Genomic DNA, 22,498 nt, shown 5'->3' with positions numbered 1-22,498 from the left:
GCTTACACGCCTAAATGATTTACTGCTTCAAGTTTATGGAGTTAGTGGATTTAGTGGCATAAGTTAATTATCCTCCAAGTATTTTAATTAAATTAAATAAGATTAATTATTCTCCAAGTTTGCAAAACCACGTTATTTGTTACTGCTTCTATAGAATGAAGTAATGGGTTAGTGGATGATGTACATGACTTAGAATAAATAATTTAATTTAATTAAATTAATTAGAAATCATGGAGAACATGTGATAATGGTCTAAGTTAGTGGAAATCATGTCTTGTCTTAAAGGTCTATAAATAGACGCCTAATTCACTTGAGAAAAATTGTGTCTGACTTAGTTTAATTTGTCTTAAGTTATCTAAAGTGTCAGTGCCTTTCCTTAAGAGAATTCATACTTACATTAATCGAGTTTTCATTACTCTTCCATTGTTTTACAAAGTGTATTTTTGGGGAAAAGGGTTTGAGTGAACTCTTGTAAGAGTGAGAAAGCTTTGAGTGAAGCAAGAGAAAGAGAAAGAGAAAGAGAAAGGAACTTCGAGTGAAGTTTGAGAGAAAACGTCAGTTGTTGGGAACTGTCGTTGGGAACTTGAGTTGAGTGACTTAAGTTGAGAATCGAGAGAAAAGTAATAGGTTGTAATCAGAGTTTTTGGCCTATTATAGTGGAAAGTTGTTTAAAATCCCTTGTGGTCGAGGTTGTTTCTTCCTACTAGGCCTAGGAAGTTTTTCCTCGTAAAATCTCTCGTGTTCCCATTGTTTGTTCCCAAGTTTACTTTTAATTCCGCAAAAAGTAGTGCTTATTCTCTCACTATAATTCACCCCCCCTCTTATAGTGCTCATATTATACAACAATTGGTATCAGAGCGGGAACTCTAATATTCAGGAAACCCTGTTGAGTTCAAGATCTTGAAAAATATGAATACTAGAGAGAAACTGGAAGAAGGGTACTCTACGCAGAGGCCACCAATGTTCAATGGTAAGTTTTACACTTACTGGAAGAACAGAATGGAGATCTTTATCAAAGCCGACAACTACCAGGTATGGAGAGTCATAGAGGTAGGTGATTTTGAAGTCACTACCACTAATGACAAGAATGAGGTAATTCCTAAATCTATATCTGATTTTGATAAAGCTGATTTCGAAAAGATGGAAATTAATGCTCTTGCTATAAAATTGCTTCATTGTGGTCTTGGTCCTCATGAACACAATCGTGTCATGGGATGTAAAACCGCAAAACAAATTTGGGATCTTCTTGAAGTCACTCATGAAGGTACGAGTGAAGTTAAGAGATCAAAAATAGATCTTTTGATGAATCAATATGAACTTTTTCAAATGAAATCAAAAGAGTCTATTCAAGATATGTTTACACGCTTTACTAATATAATTAATGAGCTAACATCTCTTGGTAAAGTGATTACATCTGAGGAACAGGTACGAAAGGTCCTAAGGAGCCTTCCTAGGGATCGTTGGATGGCTAAGGTAACTGCCTTGCAGGAAACTAAGGACTTTACAAAGTTCAATTTGGAACAACTTGCTGGTTCCCTCATGACTCATGAGTTGCAATTGGACAATGAGAATGGAGATATGTCCAAGCAAAAGTCGATTGCCTTAAAAGCTGATGAAAGTGAAGGCTCAGAAACAGATGAAGAAGAATCTGCTCTCATGGTCCGAAAATTCAAAAGAATGTTTAGGAACATGAAGAAAGGTGACTACAAAGGTAAGAATAATAAATATTCTAACAAACTTGTTTGTCATAAGTGTGGCAGTTCTGAGCACTTCATCAAGGATTGTCCCCAATGGGAACAAGAAAAAGGCAAAGGAAGGGAACTGTACCAAATGAGAAATGAAAAGAAAATGCTACCTATTCCAAACTGGATTGAGAATCCTCAAACAAAACGAACTGAAGGTCTTGGTTTTAATCACAAAAAGAAATTTGAAAAACCTAAAAAGAGAGTTGATTTACCAAGTGATAAAGTTTGTATGTTTTGTGGGAACACTGGTCATTTTAGGAACTCTTGTCCTAAAAGACTTGGTCGCATCAATGATAACTTGGAAACAAGTAAAGTAATTTGGAAAAAGAAATCTATTGTTCCTGAAGGAAAGGAACCCAAGAAAGATTGGGTTCCTAACTCTAACAATTAGTTTTCTTGCAGGTTGGAGTGAGGGGGAACAACACATGGTACCTAGACAGTGGTTGTTCTAAGCATATGACTGGAGATAAATCAAGATTTCTCTCACTCTCAGCCTACAATGGTGGAAGTGTGACTTTTGGTGACAACAAGAAAGGTAACATAGTTGCCATGGGCAAAGTTGGTAAGTCATCGTCACATTCCATAGAAAATGTGTTTCTAGTTGATGGATTAAAGCATAACTTGTTCCCAATTCTGTGATAGAGGGAACTGTGTGAAGTTTAATAGTGAAAAATGTTTGATAGTCAACAATAGCACAAAGGATATCATTTTGGAAGGAACAAGGAAAGGGAACACATATGTTGTGGATCTCAACCTTGTTCCCAAAAACAAATTCACATGCCTTAGTGTTATTGATGATGATTCATTCTATGGCACAAGCGTCTAGGTCATGCTAGCTTTTCCTTGCTTGACAAACTGCGTTCTAAAGAACTAGTTTTAGGTTTACCCTCTACTAAGTTTCATTTAGATCATGTTGTGATGCATGCGCAAAAGGCAAGCATGTTAGGTCCTCTTTCAAGTCCAAAAAGTGGTGAGTACCACAAGACCTTTAGAGTTATACATATGGATTTATGTGGACCTATGAGGATACAAAGTAGAAGTGGAAAGAAATATGTGTAGTAATTGTAGATGACTTCTCTAGATTTACTTGGGTTATTTTTCTTTCTAGCAAGGACGAGACTTATGATGAGTTCCTTGTCTTTGCAAAGAAAGTACAAAATTTGAGTGGTCATAAGTTACTTCACCTTAGATCCGACCATGGTAAAGAGTTTGAAAATTATAAGTTCGATGACTTTAGCAGAGACAATGGATTAGATCACAATTTCTCAGCCCCTAGAACACCTCAACAAAATGGTTGTTGAAAGGAAGAATAGAACACTAGAAGAGATGGCTAGGACTATGTTGATAGCTAGTGGACTTCCTAAAAACTTTTGGGCAGAAGCTGTGAATACTGCTTGTCACATTATAAATCGAGCCATGGTAAGACCTTTATTAAATAAAACGCCCTATGAGTGTATTTTGGTAAAAAGCCCAATATTACATATTTCAGAACATTTGGATGTAAATGTTTTGTTCATAATAATGGGAAACAAAATATTGGAAAATTTGATGCTAGAAGTGAAGACATATTCTTAGGATATTCTTCTAGTAGCAAGGCTTATAGAGTGTATAATAAAAGGTCTATATGTGTAGAATAAAGTGTGCATACAGATAAATTTGATGCAAGCACACAGGTTGAAGATGACTTCGAAATAGGATTGACAAAAGACCTAAGTCTTATTGATGAGACTTTGGAAGACGAAGTCATGGGAACAAAGCCAAGGGAACAACATCCTGTTCCTGTTCCCAATGAGGAAGAAGAGGAACTAAGTGATGATGCACTAGTGAATGAATCCACTATTGTTGAACCTGGTTCCCAAGTACAGGAAATGAAGATGATCAAGGAAACCAAGTTTCCATCCAGGATTTCCAACCAAAGCCTTGGAAAACTCATCGTTCCCATCCTGTGGAACTAATAATCAGTGACATAAATAAGGGAACTCAAACGAGATCTCAATTGAAAAACTTTTGTGCTTTTCATGCTTTTCTTTCTATGTTGGAACCTAGGAATCATGAAGAAGCTCTCACTGATGCTGATTGGATCGTAGCAATGCAGGATGAACTTCATCAATTTGAAAGAAACAAAGTTTGGCACCTTGAACCTAAGCCTAAACATAACAAGGTTATTGGTTTAAAGTGGGTGTTTCGAAACAAATTAGATGAGCATAAGAAACAAGGCCAGGTTAGTTGTGAAAGGATACAATCAACAGGAAGGCATTGATTATGAAGAAACTTTTGCTCCAGTTGCAAGATGGAAGCAATTAGAATCTTCATAGCTTTTGCTGCCTTCATGGGTTTCAAATTGTATCAAATGGATGTAAAATGTGCTTTTCTAAATGGTTATCTTAATGAGGAGGTATTTGTAGAACAACCTCCAGGTTTTGAAAATAAAGAATTTCCTAATCATGTCTTTAAGCTTGACAAAGCTCTTTATGGGTTAAAGCAAGCTCCAAGAGCATGGTATGAAAGACTTTCTAAGTTCCTTCTTGAAAATGAGTTTAAAAGAGGAAAATTGGATCGAACCTTGTTTTTAAAATCAAAAGGAAAACATTTATTAGTTGTTCAAATATATGTTGATGATATTATATTTGGTGCTACTAATGAATCTTTGTGCAAGGACTTTGCTAATCTCATGAGTAAAGAATTTGAAATGAGTATGATGGGTGAGCTCAACTTCTTCTTGGGGTTGCAAATCAAGCAAACAGAAGAAGGAATCTACATCCATCAACAAAAGTACATAAAGGAACTATTGAAAAAGTATGGTTTGGAAGCATCCAAAGTTAATCATACACCTATGGGAATCTCAACCAGATTGGATGAAGATTCTATAGGAACAAGTGTGGATCAAACCAAATATCGAGGTATGATTGGCTCATTACTATATCTAACTGCAAGTCGTCCTGATATTGCTTTCAGTGTGGTTATGTGCAAGGTTTCAAGCCAATCCAAAGGAATCTCATCTCACAGCTGTGAAGAGAATCCTAAGATACCTCAAGGGAACAGATGATTTAAGCCTATTCTATTCGAGGAGTGATACCTTTGAATTGAAAGGATTTGCGGATGCTGACTATGCAGGAGATCTGGTCAATAGAAAGAGTACATCAGGTATGGTTCAGTTCCTTAGTCATAGTTTAGTTTCTTGGAGCACCAAGAAGCAAAACACAGTTGCTTTATCTACAGCAGAGGCTGAATATGTTGCAGCAGCAGCATGTTGTTCCCAAATGCTATGGATAAAACAACAACTACGTGACTATGGAATCTACTTTGAATGTGTTCCCATCTATTGTGATAATACTAGTGCTATTAGTATTTCTAAAGATCCCGTACACCATTCAAGAGTCAAACACATCCATATTAGGCATCACTTTCTGAAAGATAATGTTGAAAAGGGTCTTATTAAAATGGAATTCTGTGAGACTGAACGTCAAATTGCAGATATCTTGACAAACCCTTAAATAGAGATAGGTTTGAGAAATTGAGACTTGAACTTGGCTTAATAAATTGAAATGATTGCTACATTATTCCCCTTTGTGTTAATTCTTTGGCATTATGTCTTGATGTGCATTTTTGATGTTTTTATTTGCTTAAATACATCACAATTCTTATATGATTATTTCATATGTATAAGTAAAAATGTCTGAAAACTGCTCACCAATGTCCAATAATATTCCCCTTATTGTTCATAGGACAATTCTATGCCTTAAGTGATAACAAAGGATTAAAAGAATTAATGGAGTTCCAAAGTAGCAAAATTTCATTGTTCCATTCACTGTTCCCAAACGCTGTTCCCAATTCCCAGCGTATTAGAGTTAGATTTTTTTCTTTTCAAAATTCGAAAAACCAAAAATATCTGTTCAGATTTTATCTCCTAAAAATCTGATTTTTTCCTTATATCTCTCAAGTTAGTTGAAGATATTTTTTAAGTTTTTTTTAAAACGTGTAAATACACGGGTTTGCATTATTCTTTCCTTCAAACAAAACAAATTTTTTTCCTTCCTTCTCATAAAACCGAAAATTACTCCACAAAATATGACTACCAAAAACACTCATCACTCTCTCTCCTCCCACAAAGCCGAAAAACCCTCTCCTTCATCCTCTAAAATTGAATCACCAACACCCATGGATATTTCTCCAAATTCTTCATCAAGAATTCTAAGGAAAAGGAAGAAACAAGAAGAATCGGTTGAAATGGAGGTTGAAGAAGCTCATGCAACAGTGAGGGGGAATCAGATGTTCCCGAGAGAGGAACAACTCGGTTGTTCGAAAAAATTCCACGGCAACTAGGTATGTGCATGGACTTTTTATTGATGTTTCTTGGTGCAAAAGAGTAAACTTTCGTCAATTACTTAATATGATTAAGTTTCAAGGTTGGGAAAATCTTTTTGTGAAATGTTATGGAAATAGTTTGATTCCTAAATTGATGGACGAATTTTGTGAAAACTTTTCCATGGATGAAGAAGGAAATTGTTCCACCTTGGTGAAAGGAACTCAAATTGATTTTAATGCTAAAAACTGCTTGGTGTTCCCGTGAGAGGAACAGATGTTATTTCAAGAAACAACGTGGTTCCTATCCATTTTCGGACATTTCCTTTGATCAATTGATTGTTAAGTATGGGGTCAAAAGGGAAAAACATTTCTTGACATAATCTTCTTTCCCCTTATCACAAAATTTTGTTTCACATCCTCAAGAAAGCTTTTTTCCTCGCTTTCCAAACGTGCTCAAGTTAGCATGTTGGATTTAATTTACATTCATTGTCTTGCTTCTCACAAACACATAAACTTTCCTTCCTTAATGATTCAACATTTGAGTCATTGCATTGAAAATGGATTTGTTGTTGGCTATGGAGCCTTAGTAACCGAAATTCTACTTAAGTTTAAAGTGAAAATTTCGGGAACTCAGTCCATAAATGTGTCCACGGGAAATATGTTGAATGTGCGTGCCTTGAATAACTTAAATGTTTGTGTTGTGAATGGAGAAGTTATTAAGGGACGTGCTAATCTTGATGATGATGATGAGGATGATGATGATGTGGATGATGAAGTGGAAGAAGAAGAAGAAGAAAAAGAAGTTGAAGAGAAGAAAATCGAAAAAGAAAAAGAAAAGAAAAATAAAAAGAAAAGAAAATTGAAAAAGAAAAAGAAGAAACTAAAAAGAAAGGGAAGAAGGTGGTTGATGAGGTGGTAAACCGGTTATGAAGAGCACTAGAGCTAGTCAAAGGGTTCAAAATATGAAAGTGCTTAATTTTCCTATTCTTGATGCCGAAGAAAGTTGTGAGGAAGATGAAGTAAAGGTGATTGATAGGGAAGATTATGAATCTAACCTACCTCCTTCTAGGGAACCGACTCCTGTTCCCATGGAAACCAATCCTCCTTTTCCTCCATCTCCACAAAAATCTGCCTCACCCTCTACCCTAGCACCACAAGATGTAACTATCCCTCCCTCTACCTCAAAACCCTCCTGTTCTGTTCCTAAAGCTAAGGAAACAGTTGGTGTTCCCATTCTAGAGGAACAACCTGCTGTTCCCAAACCTAAGGAACAAACCGCAACTCCCAAGCCTTCTCAAGCTCCCTCGCTTCTCAAAATCCTACCATTGGTTCTACATATACTCTAGCTCATGCTAGAAGGTTGGATTCTTTGTTTTCCTTGGTTATGGGTCATTCGGAAGCAATGATGGAGTTTGCTACGGAAGCTAAGGATTTAAATGGGTTGGTAAAAGGGGTTATGAGCAAAGTTGACAAAGCCTTGGATGGACAACAAGATATGGCTCGGCTTGGTGAACTTTCTTCCTCATTCAAGCTATGAACTCAGATTGTTGAAGTTGGAAGAAATTGTGCTCAAGGGAAATGATACATTGGCCGAAAATCATCAAGAAGTGATGGCAAAGCTTCATGATGTGGTGGAAGAAGTAGAACAACCTCCCTCTCCTAAACATAAATTTTCTCATTTAGCTTGTTTTATTTTGTGTGGGAACATGAACTTTGTTTAATATTTGTCTTTTCTATCCTTCTCCTTTAATCATGCTACAATGGAACTTCTTGGTTTGCTTAATTCTAAGTTTGATCTTTTTGCATGTGTGCGTCTAAATGAATGGCTAATATTCTTGGATTGCGGTTTTTGAGAGTTGAATGCTTTATTTGCTTATACTAACCAACTTATTTCTTACAAGTTTGGTGGTGTGATGTGTTTAGTGAATAATATTCATCTTTTTGAAATCGTGGACTATGTTTTTGAAGATGCCAAAGGGGGAAAGATAAGGCAAATCAGAGTAAATTTTTTTTGTCATGAATTATGTTCTCATATTTCGCCTTACAAAATAAAATAACGAGTCTATAATATTAATTTAACTTGGTTACATACTTTGTTAAAATTATTTTTATATGACTTATATATTATTTTTTAGTATATGCCTTTTGTTGCCATCTTCAAAAAGGGGGAAATTGTTGACCCTTGAGTTTTGAAGATGACCTAACCACAAAAGACATAGTATATTTTATTATGTTGTTGCAAGGTAATTCATGCTCGAGCTAAGAGAATACTTGATTGAAGATTAAAGCGGAGAATTAATCAAGATCGAAGTAAAGATGTTCGAGAAATGAAGAATCAAGCATGGAATGAAGATTAGAATACATTAGGGTATTTATTAATCTTCTTGTTAAGGTTGAGTAATAGCTTTATTAAGTTCGTGGGGGAACTTGGTTCTGTTCCCATGAAAGGAACAGACCTGGCACTATAGGAACAAGGCTTAGGAACAAGACTTAATAATTAGGGAACAAGATTTAAAACTAATTTAGGAACTCTAAGTGACTAATATTGTGCGCCTAAGTATTTGTGTGCCCAATATAGTTGTTAGAGTTTTTAGGGATAATTTGACTAAGATCCATAATTTTAGGAAGTTAGTTTAAGTTTGTTAGGAAAAGATTTTAAATAGATTTTCTGATTTTAAAATTCTGATTTTCAAATCTTATCTTTTTAAAATATATATTTTATCTTTTATATTTTATTTAAAAGATTTAGTTTTCGAAAAATATATATTTCCGGTTTTTAAAGTTTCGGATTTTTGAAATAAAAAACTGTTTTCCGGTTTTTTAAAAGATTTTGAAAAAGATTTTTTCCTAAAAACTAGCTAAAGGATTTTTATTTATTTATTTCCTAAATTCTAGCTTACACGCCTAAATGATTTACTGCTTCATGTTTATGGAGTTAGTGGATTTAGTGGCTAAGTTAATTATCCTCCAAGTATTTAATTAAATTAAATAAGATTAATTATTCTCCAAGTTTGCAAAACCACGTATTTGTTACTGCTTCTATGAATGAAGTAATGGATTAGTGGATGATGTACATGACTTAGAATAATATAATTTAATTAAATTAATTAGAAATCATGGAGAACATGTGATAATGGTCTAAGTTAGTGGAAATCATGTCTTGTCTTAAAGTCTATAAATAGGCGCCTAATTCATTGAGAAAAATTGTGTCTGACTTAGTTAATTTGTCTTAAGTTATCTAAAGTGTCAGTGCCTTTCCTTAAGAGAATTCATACTTACATTAATCGAGTTTTCATTACTCTTCCATTGTTTTACAAAGTGTATTTTTGGGGAAAAGGGTTTGAGTGAACTCTTGTAAGTGTGAGAAAGCTTTGAGTGAAGCAAGAGAAAGAGAAAGAGAAAGAGAAAGGAACTTCGAGTGAAGTTTGAGAGAAAACGTCAGTTGTTGGGAACTATCGTTGGGAACTTGAGTTGAGTGACTTAAGTTGAGAATCGAGAGAAAAGTAATAGGTTGTAATCAGAGTTGTTTTGGCCTATTATAGTGGAAAGTTGTTTAAAATCCCTTGTGGTCGAGGTTGTTTCTTCCTACTAGGCCTAGGAAGTTTTTCCTCGTAAAATCTCTCGTGTTCCCATTGTTTGTTCCCAAGTTTACTTTTAATTCCGCAAAAAGTAGTGCTTATTCTCTCACTATAATTCACCCCCCCTCTTATAGTGCTCATATTATACAACAGTTTATGAGGAATATTTTAAAACTGACTTATAATCCATGCTTTCAGTGACTGATGTAATTAATATATCGTGCGATGTTGACTGAAAAAGTCTTTGCTCTACCCGTTGCTTCACATTGAGGACCAATTAAAATCACAGTTCGCTCCATTATTGGGATTCAATCATGCAACCACTTCTTTTCCCACTTTTTGCCGTCCCTACTTTCCACAGTCCCTCTCACCCCCACACTTTTGTTGTCTTGAGATCCCGTGATCTTTATCACAAATAAAATTTCAAACCCTAATGCTGGTAACTCTTGATATGGCTAACTACACCCGTGCAAATTACAAACCAAAACTGGAGATTTAAAACATAGCTAGAAATTGTTATATTTAATTGAATCTTTCTCCTGAATTTGGGCAATATCATATTTAAATAAAATGGAGATTTATTAGAAAAATTGTTTCATTCGATCAATCGAATCTTATGTTATTAAAGAAAAAAGTTCTCGTTCAATACCGGATTTATTCGAAAAAAGTTATCCAAAAAGTTTGACCACAGATTCATCGAACACACTTGATATTTTCGAAAATGGAGAAAAAGTGAATTTGATTGTGTTTTTATCCATTGACGTTGGATGTGTGATATTCAGATGTTAGCTACATAAGTTTTTTTATATGAAGATGATGATTCACTTTCTAGATGTTCAAATTGAGATGGAAAAAGATAGAATTTGTCATGTGGGATATGAATTTTTAATTAGTTTCTAAAATACTGTATTTAGGGGATATGATTTTTTTTAATTAGTACCTAAAATATCGGATTTAGGAGATATATTTTTTTTGGCAGTTTTATGATGCATAAGTAATTACTAATTAATAGCAATCAATTCCTAAAATTTAGTTGATTTACATTCCATAACAGAGAACTTTCTTAGATAGCTTTCCAATTATATGCCTAAAAAAAGTAATGCATAACAGAAATATGTAGAGACAAATACATGTGGCAAATAATTGTAAAAGATATTACAAAGGATTGACACATCAGCAATTCAATTTGCTATTGACACATAAGCAAATCCTTATTGCTTTATAGTATCATATAGATACTCCCTCCGTTTCCTAAAGATCTTCTCTCTTTTCGTTTAAGTGCGTTTCCAAAAGATCTTCCCTCTTTTACTTTATTTCTTATTTGGAATTTTTTCCCTCTTTTTACCCTCTCATGTCCCTATCATATGGTCCACCATTACATTATTAATTCAATTTTACTCCTTTTCTCTCTCCTACTTTAACCCCTTTTTATTTGTTTATCTATCTTAACCCATTTCTCTCTCATACTTTACTCACCCCACACCCACACAAATAGATCCTCCTTGGTATCTGTAGGAACAGTAACAAGGAAGATCTTTAGGAAACGGAAAGAGTACATTATAAAATCTTATTTATAGTATTACTATCATTATCATTTTATTTCTATTACAACTTTTACACAACTTTTATTATTAAGAATAATAATAATTATTATTATCATTATTATAAGAACAACAACAATAATTATAATACATAATAATAATTATTACTAAAAATAATTATATAATCCAAGTCAGTAATTTATAAGAGCACTTATTACAATGTTTCACACTTTCCCTTAAAAAAACTGTTTCACACTTGAAAAGTCGACAGACTCAACTCTTTTTTTTATATATAAAATAAAATAAGATATACAAAAACTATGACTTGCGCAGCTAGAAATAAATAATAACGTGCAACTTCAAATAGCTAGAGAGATTTGGAATTCGGTAGGAAGAGGTATACCGAATCTAAATTTGTAATTTGTATCTCGCACTTAGCTTATTTTGAATGTAATCCGAACTTAGTAGTTTCGTTGTCATGAATTTGAGCTATCATATTTTTTTTGCGTCAATCTTATGTTCTTAACACGTGGCTTTTAATTTTCTATTATTTAATAACAACAAAATAACTTACAATAATGATAACAATGACTTTATAATAACAACAAGATTAATAAAAATTACCAATATTAATAATTAATAAGTACAATAATAACAATAATAATCCTTTTGAACAAATGTACTAGTAAATAATAATACTCCCTTTATATTTTTTTATCTTTCTCACTTAGAATCTTGACAATATTCACAATTAGAGAGAATCTTTTAGATTTTATTTTCTCAATATATAAGAAAAAATATATTCATGTGGGGTGTTGTTTGATTCGACTCAATGAGTAATTTATTAATATTCAATTATTATAATTTTTAATAACTGTAACGAAAGATATTTAATAGTAATAATGAGTTTTTAAATATAAGCATGATCTGATCTGAACTGAACTGATCTGAACCTATTTTTTCTGATCTAATCTGATCACAAATAAGCAAAAATAAGGTGAACTGAACATAGCCTAAAAGAGTTCAATTATATAAAAGTTTAACAGTTCCATTAGATGTTACTCCTACCGTCCTACATACTTTTGGCGTTTGGGTGTTAATTAACTTAATAATAATCAATATATAATAGTATGAAATTATGGTCGGTACTTCTGTGTTTATTCAAGATGTTGTGTATAACTACAAATTATTCCTACATGTTCACCGACTTAAGGTGCGTTCTCTTCATTTAATAAATTAAGTTTCGGTTTAGATAAATTTTAATCAGGTCCAATAAGGACAATAAGTTCCAATAAATTCCGATAAGGTCTAAATAGTTAATGATCAATAAGTTTGAATTAAATTTTAATTAAAGTAACACTATGATTATTATGTCGTATTATATTTGTCATATTGTCTATTACTTTATTATTCATATTACGATTAACTAATATATTATTATTAAAAAATTTAATTAAAGTACTGTTATGATTATATAATATTATATTTGTATTATTATTTATTATTTTATTACTCATATTACTGTTGGTTGATTATGTTATTATTAAAAAAATACTATAATCATGATCATATAAAGTTAACAATAATAATCATCATAATTATAATATTTTGCAACGTGTCTTTAAATAACTAGATATAACATGTTTTCATTACTAATAACAATGAAAGATATAAATGTTATTCAATGATTTCCTGCTAGTGCTTTATGAAATCAAACACTATTAGATTTTAGATATATTAGTGGTGAAAGTTGTGTATAAGCAAGCATATAAATATTATCTTTTTTCCTAAAATGTTGATCATAAGAGATAACTAATAATTACTATTTTTGTTGAAGGATACATTTTAATGATTATTATGTTATACTTAAATTTGAGGAGTAATATTTATGTTAGGGGTAATATTTATGTTATTACTCATCAATTTTTTTTATTAAATAAGGTCAAATAAGTTCCAATCAGGTTCAATAAGTTTCACTCAGGTCGATAAGTTTCAATCAGGTTCAATGAGTTCCACTCATGTTCAATCGGGTCCAATAAGTTCAGTTCAATTTTGGATTATTCAGGTAAAAAACACTCTTATTTATCTATGAACGAATCTAATTAGTAAATGATAAGGAGAATGATATCCAAGATTTTAGATTGAATCTCATGTCATCATTGCATTGTGCTTAGTTGCTCCCTAACACCACAAAATTTATAAACTAGAACCACAAGTTTATAAGTCTATGATATTTTTGTTGTCGTTGTCTTGTCAAAGGTAACGGAGTTAACGAGTTGATCTGAACTTGAACTGAGAGTTTTCGACTCATTCGTAGCACTTGCACTCGAACTTGAACTTGAACCGAATCTTCTCCACAAATTTATAAGTTCAACTTATCTTACAACTTAAGATTTCAAATCATAATATTTCTCTTTCTTTTAACCTCCTATACGATGTTGTGAATATTCTTACCATTATATCTAGCTAAAATCTATGTTATGCAAAATACATTTGGTGACAAATTATATCAAGCCTCTACACGAGCTTTTCGAGTTGAACTTTCTTATATCTATGCTAGGTTATAAAATTTCAAATCGGACTCGAAAAGTTTGTCGGCCCACAGACCTAATTAACCACGATTTTTAGATACTTAAACTAGTTATCAGGTCCGGATTATGTCCTGGGTAAGGAAAAATTTCTTTTATAAATATTGTACTTTAAAATGTTAATACTAAATACAATATGGTCTAGTGGTTAAAGCTTTAGTATATGAACTTGAGGTCACGGGATCAAATCCTATATATGTAATTTCTAATTTTTTTTTATTGTACATGGATTACATAAAGTAAAATGCCCATAAGGAGAGCGCTATGTGGCACCGTTCATTGCTTAGGATCGTCTTTTAATATATTTACTAGTAGTTGAGCTCGGGCGTTGCCCCGGGTTGGTATTGTTTTCCGAACTTGATACGCATTTTTTTTCCATTTCCATTAAAATGTATTAAGAAAAACTCAATGTATAAAAAGTACAAATATAATAATGTAGACACTCAAAACATAACTAAAAGTTGGTTGAGATGGTAATTGTGTCATGTATAATAGCAAGAGATCGCGAGTTCAAACCTTGTTGCAAGATAATTTTAGTAGAGTAACAGAGGTGCTACGTAGCATGTATACATTATCATGCACACCTACCTTTTAATATATTTGTATAGATTATATAGATTGTTATAAGTTCGTATTACCCACCCGCACTTTCAAAGGGAAAAAAGAAAAAAAAAAGAACAGAGAGAAGTGTAATGGATTCAGCACAGGAGCAAAAACCACATGCTGTATGCATACCATACCCAGCACAAGGCCACATAAATCCCTTGCTAAAACTAGCCAAACTCCTCCACTCTCAAGGCTTCCACATCACCTTCGTGCACACAGAATATAACTACAACCGTCTCCTACGATCGCGAGGGCCTGATGCCCTCGCTGGCCTCCCAACCTTTCGGTTCGAGGCCATATCCGATGGGATGCCGTGCACTGAAGACGCTAACGCCACGCAGGACATCCCTTCGCTTTGTATCTCCACAGAGTACCGTTCCCTCGGACCCTTCAAGGAGCTCATCAACCGACTGAATGAGTCGGGTGATGTGCCCCAAGTGAGCTGTATAGTGGCGGATGCGGCTATGTATTTTACGCTTGATGCGGCTGAGGAGCTAGGCATCCCTGAAGTGTTGCAGTATACTGCTAGCCCTTGCGGTTTCTTGGCTTATACTCAGTTTCCCAAGCTCGTTGAGTTGGGAATTACTCCCTTCAAAGGTAGTCCCGTTTAATCTGATTTATTAGAATTTGTTTGAACATAACCAAAAGGTACGAATGATCCACATTAAAAAAGAAGTAAGGTATAATTTTGTTTAGGAAAGTGATATATGCAGTCCTAAATATTAAGCAAAAAAAATAAAAATTAAACATTAAGCTAACATAAATTATATTAATTGATGCTTGTTTATGTTATAAATTTCCAAATTAATACTACAGTATTATATAAAGTATTTGATGCTTATTTGCAACCCTAAGAATTGCATATATCAAAATTTTTTTTCTAAGACAAAAATATGGTGTAAATTGATAATATGATAAAATTAAGTTTTCTTTGATTTTAATTAATGTTTAGCATTCTACACTGAAAAGTGAAAATTCTACTTGTAAACTTAAAGAATATGTACTTCTTTGACAATCTTCAGTAAATAAATTTATTTTTATCAAAAACTAACTCAAACGTAAACCTTTTTGCGCTAGTACCTTTAATGTCAAATTATATCTAAATATTAAGTTCTTTTTGTGAGCTAGTCTTTTCATTTTTTTTTTAAATTTTATATTTATGGTTTTGAGCTAGTTCATAATCAGATACTTTTCAACAAAAGGTCCAGGAATATACTACGATTTTAATCCATGTATTTTAGATGATGGTATCTAATTAGATACTCTATGATTATGGGTATGTTTAGTTCACCTGAAATTTTCTAATCTGAACATATCTGATCTGATCTGAACTTATTTTTTCTGATATATAATGGGTCCAAGTGTTTTAGTTGAGAAAATATAGAAAATATTTCAAATCTGGCTATTTAATTGTTTTTTCTGAAACGAGGGAGAGCTCAGCCCTTTATATCATTAAAGGAATTGTAGCCAGCCCATAAGAGCATCTACAATGGGTGGGTGGGTTTTTGTTGGTCTTTGTAGTTTTTCCATTCTCTCTCCTTTCCTCCTTCTTATACCTCACATCCCACTAACTTCCCACCAACTCATCTTTTTTTTCTCACAATGGCTAGACTAGTTCTACTTGGCTTTCATATACTCTCTTTCCTATTGAAAATGTTCTTATTCTTATATAGAGTAGATAATTTTTATTCATGTTTTAATTAGTGATATATTAATTAATTTATATACATTTTGAATAATTTTACGTAGGAGAAAGTTATTAGAAAGAAAAGTAGGTTGTGAAAAAATATGATAAAATATATCAAATTTAGGCTCAATTAATTAATATAAGCTGATTTTATTTACTTTAAAACAAAAAAACAATCTTGTAAAAAAAAAAAACAGCAACAATAAAGCAATATTGATACATATGGCAACACCCCGTTTGTTGTTATGCACACCATCCAAGGCATGGTTGGTCTAGAATTCCAGACCAACCAACTCCAAGGGCCAATTGCTCCAATGTTAAAGCTAAGTAAAGCTAGCTTTACTTTTTGCTAGACCAACCAAAACCAACCCCGTTGCTCATGCTCTAAGCGTTTGGCTTGACTTCAGGAAACCAAAAGAAATTAAAACAAAAATAGTAAACTGGGTCTATTTGTTATAGATAGACGCTTGGGCTTTCCCTCTCTTAACTCGAGTGAGTTTGACCGTCGTTTCTTCCTAAGAGTTAGTGGAGTATTAGTGGATTAGATATTTTAATAGTGATGGCCACTGGTGCAGGTTGGGCAGTCCGGATCGTGGACCGTAATGGGCTGGATTGAGATTTCACGGCCCATGATCGGACTGTGAAATTCATGGGTTGGGCGAGTTGGTTCGCGGGCTGAAAAGTTTTGGCCTATAACGGTCTGTTACCGGTTTTCACGGTTCATGAAGCGGTTCTCACGGTTCTTGGGTCTAGGTGGGCTGGCGGGCCGGCATGAGAATTTTTTTTTTCGAAATTATTCATTATTGTTACATAAAATCTGTAAAATGAATTAAAATATATACAATTATTAATATTAATGAATAATTTCATTATTTAAAATTTGATTGAATTATAATATATGCAATTTGTTTAAAATATATACAACTTGATTAAAATATACACAATTTGGTTCAATATTTACTTGGACTGGGTTGGTCCGGTTCATGGGTCGGGCTGAACCAGTTTTGTGGTCCGGGCTGAGCGGTTTTAGTAGCGGGCTTTAGTGGGCTGGGCTTAAGAAATCTGGCCCACGACCCACCCACTAATTTCACAGTTCGAGCTGGACTGGATCGGACTTTTTGCGGGCTCGACCCACGCGGCCCACGAGGTGGGCTGGGCTGGATGGACCCGCACTGTTGGCCATCTCTAGATATTTTTGTCATTCTTTTCTTTGTTCACTTTGAATAATTTTGCATCGAAATTTCTCGAAGGTCACCCCAACCCAAGTAAGTGGATTAGATCATTTGAAAGTTGGATGGAGAGGGAGTGGGGAGCGTAAGACATTTCTTTTGATAGAAACTAGGAAGGATATCATAAATTCTCATGGCCACAAAAGTACTTGTATTTTGACAAAAAAAAGCAACAAGCAGAGGAGTAGATGAGGGTGTGTAATGAACCCAACAGCACAGGGTCTCCAAAATTATAAAGGCTCCAAAATATATTATTTTGAAAATTATACTTCATATTTGAAGAAATCACCCTTGTTTTCGGCCCTTAATAAATTTGTCAATGATTTATCTTTAGATTTTCAACTTTTCATCTTTAGAACTCTAACCTTCCATCTTTATTTTCTATAAGTTAGGGCCCAATCATCATGTTAGAATCGTGCCCCAGAATTTTCAAGACGGTCCTGGTAACAAGTTATCAACATCATGTCACAAATGTCTCATGTTCCATTAAAGTAAATGTTTATCCTTCTCAATGGTTCCGGCCATCCCAAGTACTAAGGCAAGGGGTCCCTCTTTCGTCACACCTGTTCATTCTTGTGTGAAAGTCCTTATCCGAAAACTATCCCTCGAATCTATTAACGAGAATACGGGTATCGGTTTCAAGCTACACCCCAGAACCCCCACAATACCTTGCCTCATGTCTAATTTGCAGATAATAGCCTACTGTTTTTTAGAGCATCAACCATAGCTTGTTCAAACCAGAAATTGGTACTCCACAACTTCTGCAACCTTTCCGGACAACTAGTCAACCTCCACAAGTCTTCTATTATTTTCTCTAAAAAGTATGTGCTTCGTGGAGAGCTACACTTGCAAGTCATTTTAACATGTTACCCGACTCCCATTTGGGACGTTACTTAGGGATATTCTTCAGTTCTTTCCGCCCTACAAACTCTGCCTTGGGTGCCCTAATACAAAAAACTTACCAATGCATCAATCAACGGGAATCAGACTTTTTGTCTAAAGCAGGAAGACTCGCTCTTATTCAAAGTAACCTCGATGACCTGACTTCCTACACCGCCGCCTCTACCATGCTTCCGTCAAATATTTTCCGTCAAATATTGCAAAAACCAATTGATAGTTTACCTAGTAAATTCTTTTGGAGATAAAATAAGGACAAAAATTCAACTCCTCTTGTGAGTTGGGACAAAATTTGCACCCCCAAATCCCTTGGTGGACTGGGAATAAGGAAAACTCTACCCATGAACAAAGCTTTCATTGCAAAATTAGGTTGGAAATTATTAACGGATTCGGATAATTTTTGGGTAAAGTTAATGAAAACCAAATACCTAAAAGATCAGTCTCTTTTCACTAGCTCCCCAAAACCTCAAGATTCCATAATTTGGAAAAATAAAATTTGACACACCGTTCCCTTCTTCAAAAAGGGATTAGATGGAAAATTGAAGATGGAATGCAAATCTTCTTCTGGCTTCATAATTGGTGCTTTCCAGAAAATTTTCTAAAGAAGCTCAATCTCCAACCATCTCAAATTGACCCAAACCTTCGGGCACAAGAGTTCATATTATCCAACCGAACTTGGGAAATAATAAAACTACAAAGGCTACTACCAAACTCTATTATTGCAACCATAAGAGGCATTCCCATCTCTGTCAACCCAATTCCAAATGAACTAATTTGGGGACCAAGCTCCTCAGGAAAGTTCACCGTCAATTCTGCAAATTAGCTTGCTCATATTATACCCACATCAGAAAATCCTTGGCCATTTAGGTGGCTATGGAAAATTGATATCCCACCTAAATTAAAGTTGTTCTTATGGCAAACTTGTCATAATAGCCTGGACGCTAGAGCTACTTTAACCAAGAGAAATACCCTTCCTTTCGACTAGTGTGCCCTTTGCAATGTCCGGGAAAAATCGATAAGCCATCTATTTGGACAATGCAATTTCAACCAACGTAACTTCTTTACTACATTAGAAAAATTAAGAATTGATAATCTAGTCAATACCAGGCTTATATTTTTGACATGGAGTAATTGAAAATAACGAGAGGACATCATCTTAAATAATGCTACACTAAACATTCATAGGATTTTCCACAAGGAAAAATTTCTTTTCTCGGAATGGATTACCAGGAATGGAGTGGAAAACTGCCTCTCCAAATTTTCACCTCTCTCCTCCTCATCCATCCACAAACATTCTAATCAGGCATCACCTTCATCCATTCTAGTTTCTTGGGAACGCACTCCTCCAAACTTTATCAAGCTTAACTTTGACGGTTCAGTGTGTAACAACTCAACAACGAATGGTAATATTATCATAGACCAATAGGAAACCCTACTCACTGCTACCACAACAAATTTCGGCACGTGTCAAGTCTTCATGGCCAAAGCCATGACACTCCATATTGGCATCCGTACAACTCTGGTGCAACGCATACAAAACATCCAATATAATGTGATAATTTACTAGTCATCAACTCCATCAAATGTACGTGGACTGCACCATGGCCAATTTAACATATTGTGGCAGACATCGAAGCTCTACTTCAAAACTTCTGTTGCTTGACTATCCGACATATCTACCGGGAAGTAAACAAAGCAGCAGATTGGATTGCAAATGTCGGCCACCTTTTACAAAACGAACTCTCTTTTCAAATTTGTACTCATTCGGCCTTAGAAGCCATTATTGTAACAAATTGGGTTGATGCTCCCCTCATGCAGAGGGTCTCCTAACCTTCTGTCTTCGTACCTTACACAAGAAATATATGTACAATACACATTACGGTGGCAAACTTGTATATAAAAGTAAAAAAATGAGACAACCTTACAAAAATGTGATTAAAAAAATCCCCCTTTTACTTTGAGCTAATATCATAACCTTAAATTATTCTAGATCTCCTGTTTTAATTTCTATTATATAAGCCAAGGGGGAGCTATGATGTACCCTCTTGAAAATACTTATATACCATTAATCTCACAAAAATAATAAAGAAAGTTTTGCATTATTACCAAAAAGAATACATAAAAATATGTAAAAGGAAAATCACAATTGAATGTAAATTGATGACTAAATCAAATTTCAAACAATTATAAAAAAAAGATCCATAGAGATTGTTACTATCTAAACTTTCAGTTGCAATAACGATTTCAAATAAAACTGCATTAGCAACCCGTAAAAGAATTAAAACCTAATTAGTTAGAGAATATTTATTTTTATAATTTTTTGGGTATTACAATTAGTTGGGATAATAAATAACTAAAAATATAAATATACATCATCAGATAATATCAATTTATAACTTATTATTTTTATTGAAACACTACTCACCATAGTATGCCTAAAAACCTCTAATACCCAGTGAAACTAAATTGCACTATTACTCATAAAATACGCTTATAAAATATATGTATTTTTAAATAAATAAATAATATTAATCTAGATCATTGTTTAAAAGGATAGTTGTTGAATATTCTACCAACTACAAGATAACGTATCCTACATCGACTTAGTCCTTTTTGGAAAACATTACTATTTATACTAGAAATGCAAATAAAAAATCATAACGCTCATTAATATTTACCGTAAATATTACACTATTAAGTTAGCTTTTTTTACACTTTTTAATGTTACTATTAATATTAATATCATGTTGCACGTATCGCGTGGAGATATTGCTAGATCTTACATATGTAAGCCAACCAAACAATTTGAAGATGAGTTTAGATACGGTAAATGAACAAATTATTCATAATAGATCAAACACTAGTAAGTAAAAAGGTTAAGTTTTAAATTATACTAACTAATTCTATTCAAAAAAAATTATCCTGACTAATTTGTTCATTATCTTTTCTAATATCTTTCTAACTAATATTTTTTTTTTTGAAATTAACATTAACTCATTGATTCAAAGTCATACTACATTTACAATAAAAGTAGAAACTAAACAAATATATATCAAAATGAAATAAATACAATTCTAATATGACAAAACTATGATCGTTGAGTAGATCTAACACTTTTGAAAACCCTCGTCTTTCACATCGATGTCTGATGCAGTCTTCTGCAAGGGGTCTGTCGATCTTTTGTAGTTTTGAAGTAGAACTTGATTTAATTCAATTGATTGTAAATGAAGTCTTGACATCTGTTGCAACTCTGCATAAATTTCGATCAACAAATCAACATCTTGAATTACACAAAAACTCAAAAACAAAATCTCCAAACTCTCACATGGACAAAGATAAAACCCAATGTATGAGTAGATATAACCCAATATATGGGTAGAAAAACTCTCTATTAGAAAAAGACTGAAATTTATTAAAAACATAAACATAAAAAAAAACTAGTAACAAAAGGAGAAAAAGGGGTTTACCACCGCTCAAAAGGGTGGTGGCAGCCCCTAGGTTGAAAATTAGGGTTTTATAGGAGAGGAGAGAGGAGAGAGGAGAGAGGAGAGAGGAGAGAGGAGAGAGAAGAGAGAAGAGAGAAGAGAGAAAAATAGGAGAGAGAAGGCGGCAGGTAAATGTTTCCTAACTAGAATTGTCAATCTACATATATAATGCAAATATTAAACACAGACCGGGGATGTAAGAAACAAGATATTGCTTTTAGGATCTGGTTTGATCTTCTTTTTTTGAGTATCTACAAATTTGAAACATAGTTCTATATACAAGCATACTTCATGTCTTTCTTCAATATTCTAGCATAAAATATGGTAACCGATTGATTTTTCTAATGCAGATGAAAATTTCTTGACAAATGGTGATCTTGACGTGGTCTTAGACTGGGTTCCATGCATGAAAAACATTCAAGTAAAGTACATGCCAAGTTTTATTAGGACCACAAATCCAAACGAAATTATGCTCAATCGCCTCCAAAGAGAAATCCCTAGCGCAAAACGTGCTTCGGCCATCCTCTTCAACTCATTTGATGCCTTAGATCACGAAATCCTCCAAGCTCTAGCTCATGATTTCCCTCCCCTTTTTACTCTTGGACCCTTAATGCTCCTCCTCGACTCAATCGAGGCCAAAGAGGAGGAAGCTACAACAATCAATCCAAGCTTATGGAAGGAGGATTCAACTTGCATTGAATGGCTTGATTCTCATGCGCCAAACTCGGTTGTGTATGTCAATTTCGGAAGCATTACTGTCATGACTAATGATCAGTTGGTAGAATTTGCATGGGGACTTGCTAATAGCAATCAACCATTCTTGTGGATAACCCGGCC

The 22,498-nt window shown here is 33.8% G+C and overlaps 1 protein-coding gene across 1 annotated transcript in view; it reads left to right on the top strand.

Moving 5' to 3' along the window:
- The first annotated feature begins 14,396 nt into the window (after positions 1–14,396).
- Positions 14,397–22,498, top strand: part of LOC104892067 (UDP-glycosyltransferase 85A2) — a 67,317-nt gene continuing 59,215 nt past the window's right edge. Inside the window, exons 1-2 of the mRNA XM_010677888.4 lie at positions 14,397–14,960; positions 22,012–22,495. Of these exons, the coding sequence (XP_010676190.3) occupies positions 14,450–14,960; positions 22,012–22,495 (995 nt within the window). The 5' untranslated portion in view covers positions 14,397–14,449. The remainder of the gene's footprint in view (positions 14,961–22,011; positions 22,496–22,498) is intronic.

The sequence above is a fragment of the Beta vulgaris genome, chromosome 1 (genome assembly GCF_026745355.1).
Source record: "Beta vulgaris subsp. vulgaris cultivar EL10 chromosome 1, EL10.2, whole genome shotgun sequence".
In the NCBI taxonomy this organism is placed as follows: Eukaryota; Viridiplantae; Streptophyta; class Magnoliopsida; order Caryophyllales; family Amaranthaceae; genus Beta; species Beta vulgaris.
This window is presented reverse-complemented; position numbering and strand designations above follow the sequence as displayed.